The following is a 17300-nucleotide window of genomic DNA, read 5'->3' on the forward strand; positions in this document are numbered from 1 at the left end:
GCAACATCACATGTTGTGTGTGCAGTGTTCTACAGTGTGGCTGGTCAGAACAGACTATTTAAACATATGAACAGAACAAAATACATTTATGTATACTAATACTAATACCTCAGCTTAGCCTTCGTGATGACTCAGTGAAATTTGTTTTTCTATTCAAGGCCTTGTATTGTCTGTGGAAGCTGAAGCTGCCATGACGCCTTTTGAAATATACAGCAGCACAACTCTGGATGGTTTTCAACTAGGGCTTCTTAATTTCCACCACATTTGAAAACTGATTTTTCAACTTCTCCTTACTTGGTGGCTCTGGGTAGAATGTATCTTAAAGGCAGAGCCATTTGAATATTTTCATTTCTAAATTTACAAGCATGCATGTATTAGTTTGTACATCTTAAAATGTATTTACAAAAATGTAGCATGTGACAAACAGATCCTAAACTGGTCGACAGGCTTTATGTGAATGCAAAACAATGTCTCAGCTACATATAGTTCATTATTACAATTCTTTAAGGAAACACGTTTAATGCCTCTTTTCAAACTGGAGTCAGGATCTATCTCCCTCGACTCCAACAGCAAGGACCCAAATGAGTTGTTCAGGGGTATGAAGATGTGCATCGGGCATCAACAATATGCACATTTCAAACATTTTGGGAGATAACAAAAGCTAACTTTGAAACTTTAAAGTCATAGTCCTTGATGCAAATGTAGACAAATCCCATAATTCAGATTTGTTCACTTTTAATAAATACTCTCAAACGAGATAATAACTCAATATCTCACTAATGCTTATGACTTGCAAACACAATAGCTCTCAGGTTGGCAGTTTAAACTCTGAGGAAGTTGAGAAGTGCATGAAATGACAACTTTTATTTTTGATCAAAAACTAAAAATACTGTTTTGGACCTTTAACTTGGTGATTTCAGCTCTGCATGCACATTCCTCAACTGGTTTATTATAAACACTCATTGCTTAAGCCTTAACTACTGTCCGTATATTGTAATACATTGTCTCTCTCTGAAACAGATTAGATATTGAGTCACTAATTATGAAATTACTAACTGTTCCTTTCCTTAAACATCTAATCTTCAGTGTCATTTGTAGTAGGTAGGTTGCGGTAGTTCTCCTGGTGATAGCATCAACTCTATACTGGTTATCTGTTTATGTGAGTGATTGTGTTAGATGTTTTGAAGCAGACAAATAGAGGCCACTGTCCTGGAGAAAATATATTTTTTAATTAAACAAAAGAAAATAACACAGATGCAGTACAGTACACATGGGAGAGTGTACACATTGAACAATAACAAAAGAGCCAGCTGTATATCACACTCGACACGATACTATTGCTCAAACAGTTTTTTTGTTAAAAATGTACTAATTATTAATAAAACAAAATCCAACATCAATATCAAATGTATGAAAAAAAGAAGTATTTGCTTCTCTTTTGAGGAAAGCTAACAACATTTTTTTCATTATCATAATAAAAAGTCTTATGATCTTTATGAGCCGATTCTAATATACCATGACATTTAAATTCGAGACAATATCTCTTTGAAATAAGTCAGAGAAGGCTCTTTAATTATTTTGGGCATGTACCGTTAGTGAGAAACAAATCTTTCCGACTGGGGAGTCAGCTGGGTTTGAGGGAAGATACTTATCACTGGAGTAAATACTCACCTCTGCTCTGTCGCAACATAGTAAACCTGAATACGTGGCCCCGCCCATAGAAGGCATGACCAATCACAGAGTCTAAAACGTTTGATTTGTAAAATTGACCTTGACCTCAGCCAATAGCGTACTACGTAGGCGTGGCCAATCCTAGTTCGGTTGCACCGGACATTGCCCATCAACTTTTGCTACCAGAAGAGCGTTGTGCAAAGCTAGTTAGCTAGCTACATAACATATCCATTCTAAGCTAGTTTGTTCGTCGTTTGTGGTGCATCTCTGCCTTTTGTAATTCAGCTCGGGATTCGCAGTTGTCAACAAATCAACAAATTCCAGAAGTGACGAGGGGACTCGACTCCATTTTCGAACGCGGCAGCCCGGGCTAGCCTGCAGGACGGCGGTAAGCTAGGTGGTTGCATTGCTAGGCTAACTTTCTCTGCCAGAGCAAGCGGGCATCTTGCGATAAATTGTCTCCCTGACGACACTTTCGTTGGCTACAAAAGACTCCCAGGTATGTTTACTAAATCCAGATCGCCGGTATTGATCCTTGCGAATGCACATCGCTTCACATTTCAGCAACTATCAGCCGCAGGTCATGTTAGGATAGCCGCTAATGCTTCCACAACGATAGCCGCTTCGCTCAGCTGATAAGCCTGCTTATATCCCCAGCAAGCTGACATGCTAAGCTAATGAGCATGGGAGCTAATGCGTGCCCGGTCACATTCCGAACCGAAACTTTGCGATATCATGAACTGGTGATTGCAAACAGTATATCGAATACTAATAACACCGCATTGCATGATGGGGGTTGAAAAGCTTTCTTTAAACAAGTGTGCAGGCAAGTAACGCTAATGTTATGTCAGATCGGCTGAGATCTGACATACCTCAAAGATGATTGGGGTTTGTTGTTGTCACAGTATTACTTTGACCCTGTGATTGCAGCATGCTGATGGTGGGAGGCAATGGACGGATGCACTAGAATGAGTGTGAAGGAGCTGTGTGAGACCGATGATCTGGCCACCGGTTTGGTGCTGGACCCTCTGCTGGGCTTCAGCACCCACAAGATGAATATCAGGTAATCTTGTCACTCCAGACATGTCAACTCAAACAACATCAGAGCTAACAAGTGTTCACATCACTATTTAAACAATTGTTTATGATTATTTTGTTGCTTTCATCGAGACGGTATTAATTCAGCTTTCACTATTCTATTTATAATTTGGCTGGCCATGTATGAGCATGTCATGACAACCAGGCCCGTCCTTAAGGTGTCTAGATACAGACACGTATGTTAAAAATGCTCTTTATTTGGATGGGATTGAATCAAATAGGAGTTATTTGCTGTCCTGTGTCTGTTCAATACGGTTCCTGCCGACTCAACTTTATTTACATCTAATGTTTGTGTATTGGGAACTATTACAAGGTTCAACACAACAATTCTAGTACACTAGGGCTGCAGCCATTATTTTCCACATTAATTACTCTGGCATTACGTTTTCCACTAATGATTAATTGTATCGTAAAACATTTCCATCACAGAGCCAAACGTGACCGTGTTACTTATTTTGAGATCAAAAGTCCAAATGTGCAAACATATTTGGTTTACAGTCATATGTGACAAAGCAAAGCTGGAAATGTTCTCATTTAAGAGGCTTAAACCAGAGAATATTGGAATTCTTTCACTATTTCTGCTTGAAAAATGAAGACATTAGTTTATTGTCCACATTGTTATTCTGATTCTGTTGATCGATTCATCAACTACGTTTTAGCTCTAAAGAATACATACTGTAATAGCTTTTGAAACTTTAACAGCAGGGTAAATAAACCAGGTGTTCATGTTGATCTGACCAATTGAATAAGTTTGTTTTGATCATGCTCATCTTGAATGATGCGTTCTGCTTCCAATGCATCGGGGCTCCTGTCCACCTGCAAGTGTGGGGGGAAAAAAATAGCTGTGTATTTAAAGCAATAAGCAGAATATTTGCTTAATACACACAGTTAGCTTCGTCCTGCGACAGTAACAGATAAAAGATCATTTTTCTTGTCCGCATGTTTGATTCAATAATTGCTTCCAGTGTGTAAAGATAATTAACAAATATATATTATAAATGTATTTGAAGAAGATTACGAGCCCTACCTTTTTTAAAAATCCAGTGAGAAATGAGAATCCTCAAACATAATTAGACTATTGTATGTAGAAGGATAACGTTAATTAATCTTTACAACACATTCCTGATTATCATTTCGAGTTAAACTTTTCAACTTTCATCAAGTCAACGTTGAACTTATGACTTGGTATTTGAAAATGTTAATGTAACTCGCAACATTCACACAAATGCAACTCATTGATTTTTCGGTTATTTGTTTACTCTTGTGTCTTCTTGGATCATACCCGAAATATGCTAACCAACATGTCTGTGAGCACAAACATGTTTACATGGTGATTTTTCCTGAAAGCTAGATCTTAAATTTGAGAAAATGTCACTTTACACTTACACGCCTTAGACTAACACTGACTGTGATTAGACTTTGTCCTGTGACTGATTCTCTCTTCATGTATGCCATGTTCTGCTTTTCTGTCCTCTTTAGTCCCCCACCAGAGATCCGGCGTTGGGGTAACCTCAAAGAGACCCTGTTGCGTTTTCAGCGTACGCATGACTTCAACGCTACGTTTGAGGCACTGACAGTAGGTGAACCGGCTGGTGACTTCTTTGATGCTTTGGGAAGCCATCGACAGGAGCTGCTGAAACAACACGTAAGCTGATGTTTAGGTGTACAAATTAGTGTAGATATAAAACTCACTCATAATATGAGAGAAATGCATGAAAACATGGTATGACATTTGTGTTTGGAAGTCTCCCATCTTTAATATATGTTTTAGATTTATAACACGCAACTATTGAGTCCTTCATTTCTCACATGAGTGTGAGAACACAATCAAAACCATCAATGATGTCTGCAGGTGTACCGCTACCTCAGTGCCTTCCTGTTGGATAATGGTGTCAAGATAGAGTCCTGTGACAGATACTCCTCCGAGACCAACGGAGCAAAGATAACCTCCACGAGGCAATGGTAATCACTCATGCATTGTATTTTGTCAAGGCTGCACGTCGCTGAACAATAGCTGCTACCTTTCCTGCACTGTGTGTTACTTTGTAAAACATTTTTACGTGAAGTTATGTGACTCATGAATTGTTGCTCCGTAGGTTTGCAGGAGAGCGGGTGGAAGTCCTGCTGGGCTGCATAGCAGAGCTGAGCCCTTCTGACGGCGCGGTGCTAAGAGCAGGAGTCAATGACTTCAGTGTCATGTATTCTACACGCAAGCGCTGCACTCAGCTTTGGCTCGGGCCTGCAGCTTTCATTAACCATGGTGAGTGGGTTATCACTCGCCACTCATTCTTTTCACACACACACGCACACGCACGCACACACACGTTGTTCCTAGAACAAGTGCTTAGGAGCAGGATTAGCATGTATTACCACTACACTATGCAGATACTGTACCAAACACAAAGAGTCTGTTCTTGTGATTCTGCATCGATCAGAATAGAGACTACACATAAAATACTCCATCTTGTCAAGTTATTTTCTCTCTATTTCAAATTGTCCTCCGTAAGTGTCATGCTCAATGTCTGTTTGTGTCAGCATCACAGCAGGTGTTTTTGAAGGGTGTTTTTTTTTTTAAACATCAGTACATTTCTTGTATTTCACAAACTATGACCAATTGGTAATTTACTGAATAAAACAATTGAAGATTTAAATTCCAGAATGGAAAGTGTGTGAAAATATTCAGATGTCAAAAATTCCAAATGTGTTCAAGTTTATGTCTTCTTTAAATATTCAAGACTTGTGCAGTTCACCAATTTGCTTTCATTTTTAATTTTATAATAACTGACAATATTCTCTGCAGAAGAAGTAGCAACATGCATGTTATAACAGATTGATCCTAAACTTTTGTACCACAGAGAAAATGTGAATTCATTATCATAAATTGTAATGTGTACAAAAGGTCCAGTGAAATGTGAGTTATTCCTTCCGTCCACTCAGAGGCTATTTTCTGGCAAGATCTTTTAAAAATGTTTGAGAGTTAATCAGCTTAGCCGTTGAGCCTTTTGCTTACTACTTCAGCCAGCTGATCAACAAAGCACAGAGTCCTTTATTCATTGCTGGGATTCATTTAATAGCTTTAAATCTTTTATCTCTGTGTTTTTCTTTTGTTGTCTGTCCTGGGATGAAGACTGCAAACCAAACTGCAAGGTAATAACCTATATTTATTTATCACCTGCACTAAATATATTTGACAAATACATATGATTGTTCTATAACTCTTAACAACTTAAATTATGACATTTTGCATATTTTAAATTGTGTTTATTTTAGGAACAGATTTGCACTCGTTCTGCTTCTTAACTGCTCTGTGTTAATGTATCCCACGGGGCCACCCAACCTTTGTCTTTTCCTCTTTTCACCCGCCCAGTTCATCCCCGGGGAGAAGAATATTGCATGTGTTGAAGCGATTCGACCCATCTCACCTGGGGAGGAGATCACATGTTACTATGGTGCCAGCTTTTTTGGAGAAGGCAATGAAATGTGTGAATGCTGCACCTGTGAGAGGTGTGTCTATCATTTGTTCCGACATTGTCTTTATTTTAGCTTGGGTTTTGCTCAAAACTGAAGACTTTTGTTATCGTATATGAAAACAACTTTTGGACTGTTTTTTAACCTACATTTATTTTTTTAATTTTAACTGTTCTTTAGGAACGGAGAGGGTCACTTCAAACACAGGGGGAAGCAGCCTGACTGTGAGGAGACAAAGGACCCTTTGGGGCAGAAGTACCTCCTGAGAGAGAGATATCTTCGCCATCACAGAGAGAAGAGGCCGATCATACAAGGAACACACTCAGGTATCTTTAAAGGTAATCACTGTCAGATTTTCTTTAAAATGAGCTTTCGGACACAATACTTTTTGAAGTCAGCAAATTCAAACAGAATATCTGCAATTGTGGCTTCCCCAAAGTCCTTTTAGTGCCATAAAGTGGCAGTCTACTCATCACTTTGGTGGTTGTTGAATGCACCATCAAATTGATGATTTAGGAATTGTTTGAACAAATGTTTTTTTGTTTCCAGAAATGTCAGCTGACTGATTTCTATGGTGATGCTGTGCAAGCAAAATGATACGGTCGATTTAATCACATTGTAACTCAAAGTTTTCACATACTAAATCTGCAATGCTTTGATTATGGTATTAACACAGGGTTCTTTGTCAGACGAGATTTAATTCGGGTCGAAAGTCATGAGTGATCTTTTAATTGATTTTAACTTTAATTATCTGCTGCTCAAAAGTAATGGAAGTCGACCAGACATCTCTGTGCTGTGTTGCACCTCAACCAGATCCGGCTAATGCAGTCCGTGAGCGGTTCAGTGAGGGTTAATGCTCCACAAGGTGTCCGTTATCAGGAATCAATGGACAACATGAGCGTTGGACTGTTACTGCTGTGAGGTACATCAGTTCCTAATAACTGACACCTTTAAAGGCAACATCCCATTGTTATCATAGTTGCCAAATAAATAAAAAAGGGCATTCATTTGTATTTTCATGGGTTTTGCAACCCAAATCATAATCCCTTCACTCCGTTTCCTTGGTAACCATGATGATTTGTTAATCCCTGGAATAATGATTACTATCCCATAAGATTATTATGCAAGTGAAAGGTTGATAAATGCTCCAGTAAATAGGGGCCTCAGAGACGACTTTGCAACAGGAGATATTTCTAGTCCTCTAGTACATGCAACACTTTGGCTTAAGTACGAGCCAGCCTGAAGTAACCGGCCTGACCTCATAATTCAATGTAGCATGGAACCTGGCAACATGTTACATAGCTTACTTCAATGTTAAATAATCCTGAAGAAGCACTTCTGTTTTCATTTGTTAGAAATATTTCATCCAAAAAATATCAAATTTATATCAAATATGTTCTCGAAATGCGCTTTTCTTTTCTGCGTCTATTGTGAACCAAGAATTTTAAAAAACAACTAAGAAAAGGGATGATTTAAAATAAATAGGGGAAGAGTCTAACAACAACAAATCTATATCAACACCTCCATTTACGAACTCTCACACAATTTGTGCAGTATAATCCAAGTTTCATTCATCCAGTCGTATGCTTAATACTTATTTACTACTTAATCTAAACGCATGCATTTTTAGTTTAAACCTAACTTATCATCTATCGTGACAATTGAAAAAAGAAACTCTAATATTTTGTATCTTCATTTTGTATTCAAGATGTACAGGACTGTCTCAGAAAATTAGAATATTGTGATAAAGTTCTTTATTTTCTGTAATGCAATTTAAAAAACAAAAATGTCATGCATTCTGGATTCATTACAAATCAACTGAAATATTGCAAGCCTTTTATTCTTTTAATATTGCTGATTATGGCTTACAGCTTAAGAAAACTCTAAAATCCTATCTCATAAAATTTGAATATTTCCTCACACCAAGTAAAAAAAAAGATTTATAACAGCAAAACAAAATCAAACATTTGAAAATGTGTTTCCAGGTGTTTCGAGTTAATTAGACGATTCAAGTGATTTGTTTAATACCCTACTAGTATACTTTTTCATGATATTCTAATATTTAGAGATAGGATATTTGAGTTTTCTTAAGCTGTAAGCCATAATCAGCAATATTAAAAGAATAAAAGGCTTGCAATATTTCAGTTGATTTGTAATGAATCCAGAATGCATGACATTTTTGTTTTTTTAATTGCATTACAGAAAATAAAGAACTTTTTCACAATATTCTAATTTTCTGAGACAGTCCTGTATGTGTGTACATCACGACTGGTGATGGGGTTTTGATTTAGATTGTAAGAGACCATCATTCGAGGAGCAATGTTTCAGATCTTATCAAGCATTTTATTTCCTCCAAACTCTACATACTGTAGGTTTGCAATGAGCTGTAATGCTACCTCAGTTTGTATATTCAATATAATTCCCAGTCAGTGTGATCTTTGTTCACCCGGAACACTAAACTCGCACGCCTAGGAAACTAATCCTACTGGTTTAAGTAATTGGTCACTTAAATTACAATGTTGCATCTTTGCAGGTTTATGTCACTCAAATGATATCCATGGCCAGGTATTTATTTGTAAACAGATGCGGTATGATCGTTTAATTAATTTGAAATGTCAGTGTTTCCATCGCTTAAATAGGCAAAATGTGAATGCGATGCTTGTGTTGAACAAACATTTTAACATTAGCAAAAGAGACGCTTGTAGTTCAACTGCTTCTTGTCTTTCATCCATAGCCATCCCCTCAAGGAATTCCTTCACCCAGCAGATGAGGAGAAATGCCTTAAAGAACAGAAAGTTTTGTCAAACAAATAAGTGGCGACGAGAGAAGAGCAGGCGATCGGGAAAGTCCCCTTTGAAGTCCTCCACATCCCAACAGTATCAGACACTTTTGTCCCAATTCACTCTGAGGGACCTCACAATCCGAGTACGGCGCCACTCGGTGGATTTCTTACTCAAGTGTAAGGATCCGAAAAGCAAAGAGAGGACTTTGCTTCAACAACTGGAAGAAGAGAACCCAGAAGACAACGAGCGGAGTGAACTGAATTCGGCGGGTGAAGAAAATAACAGCAGTGAGGTAAACTTGAAGCCTTTCTCCATGCCGGTCCACCAGGAAAGTGGACCTGCAGCCAGCAGCGCAGGCCTACATGGGGAATCTGTTAAAGTCGTGGCAGTTCCCAAGAGGTTCTCTTCAAGAACAAGAAGCATGGTGCAAGCCACGCTCACGCATCAAGTCGGGTCCGGTGACACGGCCAACGCTACTGTGTGTCACCCCGTCGAAAGTGACAAGAACTGCAGTGCAATAAAACAAGACGAGATTGAAAAAGTAATCGCAGAGAGTCAAAGCAACAAGTCCAGCAGCATTGAATCCTGCATCGTTGTGAAGGTCCAACACCCAGCACCTGTGCCGACAGAGCACAGGATCACCAGAGCTTCATCCTTGATAGAAGTCACACACGGAACGAAGAAAGCCACAGACAATCCACTAGTATCGCTGAAGCAATACCTTACGGTCAGCCTAACGAGGTTGTCGGTGTCGCGCGTGGAAGACGAAAGGATCTCCGAAGACCAGAAAGGAGGAGTGGAGTTGAGAGCAAGGGCCAGGCAGAGCCGGTGTACTGGACCAGCACCTCTGACGGGGAAGTCAGAAAAAAGAGTGTCCAGATCTCAGCAGAGACTGGGAGGAGGTTCAGATATCTGCACAGCTGAAGGTAACAGAGGCGTGAGGGAAATGTTTTTTAAGGCCATCGATAAAGTTAATTTAGGGACGCCACAAGCAAGTGACTCTGTTTCTGATTTATCCTCCTCAGAGAAAGGGGTGAATGACAAGGTTATTGAAATTCAAACAGTGTCAGAAAAAAAAGACGACGTGCCGAAAGAGCAGCACGATGTTGTAAAATGCAAAATTGAAGAAGAGACAGAAACGAAAAATACCGCATCTGTAAATGTGGGATGTAAAAGTAACAAGGCCATAGAGAAAGTGAAAGAGTCCCAATGCAAAATAGCGCCCCGTGAACAAACGAAACGAGAAAATAACCAGCAGTGTGTTAAAAATATAGTTGAGCAGGGTGTTGTTAAATTATCCGAACAAATGGCCAGTAGTGTGAATAAGCGGCCAGACAGTCGGCACGAAGAAGATGTTGTCATAAAGCAGGCTAAGGTTTTGCTGTCTGATATTTTAAGAAAAGATAAGTCTTTAATAGATAAAAGATTACACAGAGATATCGTAGGAAGAGTGTTTCCTACCTCGGCCTCTAAAACAATGCAATGTGCCAAGGAGGAGGAGGAAGCGGTTGAACTAAATGGAGGCAGGTACCACAGTTCAGTGCAGAGGAGGATGATGAGCAGGCGAAAGATGAAGCCGAGAGCAGCGAAAACAAAAGTGCAGCAAAGCACCAGGGGACACGTGAGCACCGCCGCCGCAGCTACAGTGAAGACCGAGTGGAGCGAGGACAGTTTGCAGCTTCAGTCGCCACCGAGGCACGACGACCCTACGGCCGGCTGCCGAGCCCCGCTACCTCACAGGTCACTCGTTTCAACAAAAGCTATGACTAATCTGTTTCCAGATACCAATACACAGGCACACATACAATCCAACATACCTCTGAAGAAACGTACATTTCGAAGTTCTGTGGAAATAGACTCTGCTTCAGATCAAGCTTCCAAAGAAGCCACTGATCTAAATTCGTCTACAGAGCTGAAACAGGAAGCCGCCGCGTGTTCAGAGGAAAGTAGCAAAGGGAACCAGCAAGCTAAACGCAAACAAAGGACAACAGAAGTCCAGAGGTTAAACCCCCAAAAGACAACGAAACTAAACTCCTTCAAGCGAGTGCTACGGTCCCGAGCTCCTGAATTTAAGCAGAGCGATTCATTGAGGAGAGGTCAGAGGTGTAAAATAGAGAGGCTAGATGAGGATGACGGCGATATGGGTCAGGCGCCGCACAGTGGGACGTTTGCGGAGGACAAACGAGCTCCCGCTCGAATCCAAAAGCAGCAAAAAAAAGATCCCGCTCCGAATAGAACTAAAAAAGAAGACGAGGTGGAAACGTTACTCCAGCAAAGTAGTTCGGAGGACACGAAGCCAGACATCGATTTAAAGATCCGGTTTAAGAGGAGGAGAGGGAGAGTATGGGAGATGCAAGGAGCAGGATTGGAAAATTTTGCATTAAAAACCGAAAAGGCGGACGAGTTGGTGACATGCGACCCCTTTAAAGCGATTATGGATTCTGTTTCAATTTTAAACATGGAGATGGAGGCAGCTCAGGCACACGTGCACGCTAGTAAGAAGTCCAAGAGCAGATTGCATCATTTGAAAAAAAGAGGTCAGAGGTTATGCGACAGGAATACCACAAATGCATCCTCGGATGTTAAATCGGATAAAGAGCTAAACAGTGTGTGTGGACCCAGTGAAACGCCCAGTGACAAAGTAGAAATGAAAGAGAAGCTTGATAAGGAACTTGTAGATGAGGTCAAGGTGCTGCCAGAAAAAATTGAGAGTTGTAAAACTGACATGGCAACTGATATCGCAGTTGTAGGGAAAGAAACAAAAATTGAAGATCCTTTTGTGAAGAATTGCTGCTCGTTTGGAACCGGCTCACAGCCCAAACTAGAGCTTAAATTAGATTCAAATGGGTTTCCGTTGCCAGTAATCAAACTGCGCAGAAAGACGGAGGATATTTGGGAGGTGGACAGCAAAGAGGGGCTTCTACAAACTGTACTTAAGGTCGAGCCCAGTGTGAAGAAAGAGATGAAGGGTCAGCATTTAGAGAAACAAAAGAAAGGATGTCTTGATACGAGCAAGCTCAAAGAAGAGTTCCCGTCACAGAGACTGAACAGCACCACGGCCCACCTCAAAGCGGAACCGCCCCCTTTCTCCCTGTCTCTGTCCCCACTGTCTCTGTCCTCGCCCCTTAATGACAATAAAACCGAAGTGATATCCTCGGTAGCGGACGCAATCGCTGGAAGGCCGGAGGTGAACACTGGCGGAAGGAAACAGAGGCACAAAGTGGAGAGACCGAGAAAGTGCGGTCCGGTTGAGACACCCACCACCTGTCTGAGTCACACCCTCCAACAGATTGACAACAGTCTCTCCAGGCTCTCCGAGGGCTTGTGTTCATCACAGACGTTGGAAAAGCCAGCCGCCTGTCCCAGCGCTCCCAATTCTGTCATCCAGCCGCTGTCCCAGTCGCCTCCATTCACAACGGCGGATAACATGCTTTCCGGTGAGCCCAGCTTCACAAACTGCTGTGATGATATTCTGGACTTCCAGTGTCTCAACTTTGAGGGTTATTATCAACCCCAGAACATACTTCCGTCTTCCCCATCGGATCTCTGTTCACTCGATCCACCAACGGATCCCTTCAGCAGTCCCCTCTCTCACAGCCCGTCTGACACGTGGACGACTGAGACGCCGTACATTGGCCCTCCCAGTCCAGGAAATAACTTTACCAGTGAGGATCTGCAGTTCTTTCCAGGTCTAATTTCTTCCAAAAGCGACTCTATTCCTGTGGAATGTGGAGTGAGGGATACCTCCAAAGACCGAATCCAACACAACCCCACGTTCAGTTTTTCAGGTCTTAGCAACTCTGACTTCACTGCAAAGGATCGAATCCTAAGTAAAAATCCAGGCATGAGGCTTCCCAGAGAAGACCTCAGAACTCCGTCCTATCCGGTAGCCAGCAAGCCTCGGGTGTTCGGTTCAGCGCAATCCGCTGTTCCATCTCACTCTCCCGTTACTTTAACCCAACCCTTCATGAACGCCAGGGCGAGCACCAGCCAATCAAAGGTCCAGGCGAACATTAAAACCCAGGGCCCCTTCCATCGGACCATTCCCAGTAAATCCCAGTCTTTTTCAAGTATGCAGCCAAACGCAGTCCGAGGAATGCCCCAGAGTTGCTTAACTAAATCGGCCCCGCCACCACAGATGTCCAACAGATTCCTCCCTCCTCAACTCTTCACTGTGAAAAATCCCAATCCTCCTGACAATCCATTCAAGTTCCATGAGAAACCCTCGACGGTTATTCACAGGGTGCTTAAGTATCAGGGCGGGAACCCGACGCAGAACTTGTACAGTGCACCGTGTAAAGATGCCATGGCTGCTGGCAGCCCGACCATCGCGTCCAGAACACCCAGTGAAAAGTCAGGTGCCTTTGAGAGGACCCTGCAGAGTCCGAAACTAGGTGCTGGTACAGACGGTCATCACAAAGACAATGTGACTGTTCAGGGGTTTGGAAAAGATGTCGGCCATCTTGGTTCCTCCGGCAACCTCGGCATGTCCAATCCTCATTACAACAAACCCAACTCCTCTTTCCCTCAGTCTTTTATCAAAAGTAAAATGTCATCTGACAAACACGAAAGTGTTGAAACCAACATGATGTACAAAAACCTTTCGGCGCTGCCCAGACCTTTCTTTTTCCCGAGCAAAACTTCTGATGGTTATTCATCGACACATGACAAGAAATCTACTCCGTCGACTTCAGACAAGCAGCAGCAGCCGTGTTACACTCAGCAAGACCCTTTTGACTTTAGCTTCGGCTCGTCTCTGTCGCCCATGCCTCAGCACAACAACCCCCAAATGGCCCACGGTGCACCTTCTGGTACGCCAGCGCCAGCAAACAAGACTCAGTCCTCAACCTCCTCGGCCTCGTTCCCTTACGGCTGTCAAGGTCCTCCCTACGTACTGAACTTCAGCGGAGATCATTCATTGACCCTGGGTCTCAGGGACGGGGTTGAGGGTTACCCGGGATTAGGCTCGACAAACTACACCTACCATTGTCTGATGGAACCTTCAGGCACCCAAGGGCGACTGGTCCTCGAGTCCTGCGGACCCCAGTTGTCCAACCCAGCGTCTTTTTCATTGGGTGGGTTTTCAGGGCTCAGAGGTCAAGACGAACAATGCAGGAAGGACATGCAGCAACAGTGCCAGCCGGGGGAACACCAAGGCACTTCTCACTATGGACCCGCACCGTCGTCTCACTCCATGGGTGCCACAAAACCCAAGAGAGTGAGGTTAGTGGTGACGGATGGAACAGTCGACTTAGATCTCCAGTACTCGGATTGATTTGTACCCCCTAGCATCACTGGATCCCCTAATCCAATATGTTTTTGTAAACACTGTAATTCTTAGTCTACCAGTTATTAAAGCCCGCCTACGGTTTTTTAAATAATTATTTTGATGGACTGTTAATGTATGAATGGCTTGTACATAGTTGTAGGTAAAGCGAGCGTATTGCCGTGTTTTAACTACTGTATGATTTCTGTAAAAATTTTTTTTAAAGAAATGAAATATCCACTCCAATTTGTTAGAGAATACCAAATTGTGCGTAAAAAAAATGCATAAAGAAAACCGCATAACATATATTTGTGACTAGAATTTGAAGTGACTGGCTCTGTTAGCCCTCTTACATACTGTAACATAGCTGTACGACTTTTTCTATTCCACGAATGGCATTAGACGGGAGCGCCGCCGCCGGTTGCTGGTACTCGTGTTGGTTGGATTTAAGAAGGCAGCTTTGTGCCTCGTTCTTTAATATGTTCTTGTGACTTCTCGAAGCACCTGTCGAAACAGTTCACACCCGTTTTTATACTCAGTCGGATCTTTTCTCACTTTGTGTGTGTGTGTGTGTGTGCATGCAAGGCAGGCAGGCAAGTCTTGAGGGATCAAAGTAAATTGTATTGTCGTACTGTGACTGTTGCTCTGCCAGATTTTTAGTAAGATCATTCGTGCATCAATGAAATGAAAGGCTTGTGCATGAACGGTGTACAGTAAAATAATTTCCTGACCTGAAACTATATATATATATATATATATATTTAAGGACAACTACTGGGTGAAGACATGAAATGCAGCTTTTAACAGCTGCTCCTTTGAGTACTGATGTGGATGAGTGAGTGGGAGAAACTAAAGCATGGTTGTTTTTTTTCAGGCCAGTTGTGCTTAATGAATTGAGGTATAGTACAATGTCTTTTTAATGGGAGTTCTCCCAGTTGGAAACATTTCGATATTACTCAAGAAAATCTGACAATCTTCTCACAGAGTAACTCACGTTTGTCCTATTTTTCCCCTTTTCTTTTCGTCTTTTTTGTTGTCGTCTTTCTTTCAAAGGAGTTAATTATTACTATACATAACGAACCGAAGGATAAGTTATCCATCACCTGCAATAGTTCCTGTCTTTGTTGTTGCTGACGGAGCTACATGTTAATAGATGTTTATATTGTAAGCAGAGTTATTTGCTGTAGATTGTGGGAGTCACGTGAGCATTCCCCTCATGTCACAATGTACTGTATGTTGAACCCTTTGACATCGGTGGGCGGGAGTGTTCACTGTGACTGCACAGGCTTTTGTTCCATCTTGATAAGGAAAGGCCAATTATTTATTTTAATATCCTCATCCTTGAAATGGTGCTTTAATGTAATTTATATTTCACATTGATTGTTCAAACTATTACATGTTTTTTATTCTTATTTAATGGGACAAAATACTGAACTGAATATTTACATTGAGTATTTAATTTCACAGCCTTTGACATTTTATCCAATGTTTCAGTTGTTACAAGTAAAGCGTTCTGTCTTTTTTTCTAATTGGCAGTTAGTCTTGCTGAAAGTCTGCTGTAGAAATGTACAAATGTAGCCTATATCATTAAAGACACTTAATTCTTTTTTTTTATTTTGTGTCATTGCCTCTACTTTATTTCAAGAGACTACAACAATGTGATTATTCACATTATGTTTGCAATATTGTACAGCTTGTTAATTTGATTGATCATCCATGTAATCATTTCTTTGATTAGTTCAGACATTTATTCCATTGCTTCTAGAGGCTAGACCATAATATGTAATTCCTATATTTGTTCAAAGCTAATGACATATATTATAGTAGTATTTAATTGTGTCTATCATAATCAAACAAAGTACTATACTGTCATTGTTTTCTGAATATGGCTTCAATTAATTATTATTTTTCTTTCAACAGTTTGTTCTATAAAATATCACAAAATAGTGAATTATGCCAAATCATTTGCTGAAACCCAAGCGGCATCTTAACATGTCTTGTTTTGTCTAAAATCCCAAAGCTAAACCTTTTACTGTTGCACAAGACAAAGAAAATGTAAATGTATGAATACTATTGAATAGTGGTGGAAAGTAAAAAAAAAAGTGCATTTACTCAAGTACTGTGCTTAAATACAACTGTTGTACTTAACTTGGACAATTCTATTTACTTTCCCTCCACTACATTTATATGACGGCTTTAGTCTTTAGTTTGACCATCAGTATAAACCAATGCTATACTATACTATGTAATCCATATATATATATGTGTGTGTTTGTGTGTGTATATATATATATATGTGTGTGTATATATATCAGTATATATATGTGAAAATATATATTATTTATATATATATATATATATAATTCTGTAGAATCAGTACTTTGAGGCTTTTTTCTTGTCAATGTATTTTTAAATTGGTACTGCTACCTTCACCACTGTTAAATAGACAAATAGAGTTTGTTTATTTAAGTAAATCCTTGAGTCGTGTTCATTTAGTTTTAAAGTTTAGAGGTCGGTTTATTTGAAAATGAAGAATTCCCAAAAAGATGATTTATGGGCTTTTTATAGTTTGTTCATTTTATATGATACATTATTAATGTTTGTCTATTACACGACTCCTGACCTGTCTTTTTGCAAAAGTGGCCCATAGCAAAGCAAGTAGTTCTCCCTGATCTTCCTCCTGCTCTCATATAGTCATCTGGTTGACGTTCATCCTCCTGCTTTAGTTTCCTCCTTCCTCTCTCACTACTTTCTTTCCCCTCGATTCCTCTCCTCTCTCGCAGCACATGACCCACTTCTGCTTTTCTTCCTCGCTCTTTCCTGGCAGCCGAACAGTTAATTCTGATGCTAAGTATAACAGTTAGCTCATAATAAGGATGGAGAGAGAGAGAGAGAGATTATCTCTTTTAGTAGTGAGGGAGCGGGCGTCTTGGAGACGGTAGTTGAAGGGACTGACACACTAAGGGATACAACAGCTGTCATAATAGAGTACACAGGTTTAATCTGCTTAGATT

At 40.7% G+C, this 17300-nt stretch overlaps 1 protein-coding gene across 2 annotated transcripts; it reads left to right on the plus strand.

The window, feature by feature from the left end:
* Nucleotides 1–1887: 1887 nt before the first annotated feature.
* Nucleotides 1888–15900, plus strand: kmt5c (lysine methyltransferase 5C). Of its 2 annotated transcripts, none has more exons than XM_056407437.1 (9): nt 1888–2170; nt 2602–2734; nt 4249–4414; nt 4622–4731; nt 4866–5029; nt 5897–5916; nt 6137–6273; nt 6418–6575; nt 8972–15900. In XM_056407437.1, exons 2-9 carry the CDS (start codon nt 2622–2624, stop codon nt 14293–14295), a joined length of 6192 nt encoding a protein of 2063 aa, XP_056263412.1. In that variant the 5' UTR covers nt 1888–2170; nt 2602–2621; the 3' UTR covers nt 14296–15900. The 2 variants fall into 2 exon arrangements, with proteins under 2 accessions (XP_056263412.1, XP_056263413.1); XM_056407438.1 differs by having other exon boundaries at nt 6418–6563.
* Nucleotides 15901–17300: the final 1400 nt, after the last annotated feature.

Source organism: Pseudoliparis swirei, chromosome 23 (assembly GCF_029220125.1).
Source record: "Pseudoliparis swirei isolate HS2019 ecotype Mariana Trench chromosome 23, NWPU_hadal_v1, whole genome shotgun sequence".
Lineage (NCBI taxonomy): Eukaryota > Metazoa > Chordata > Actinopteri > Perciformes > Liparidae > Pseudoliparis > Pseudoliparis swirei.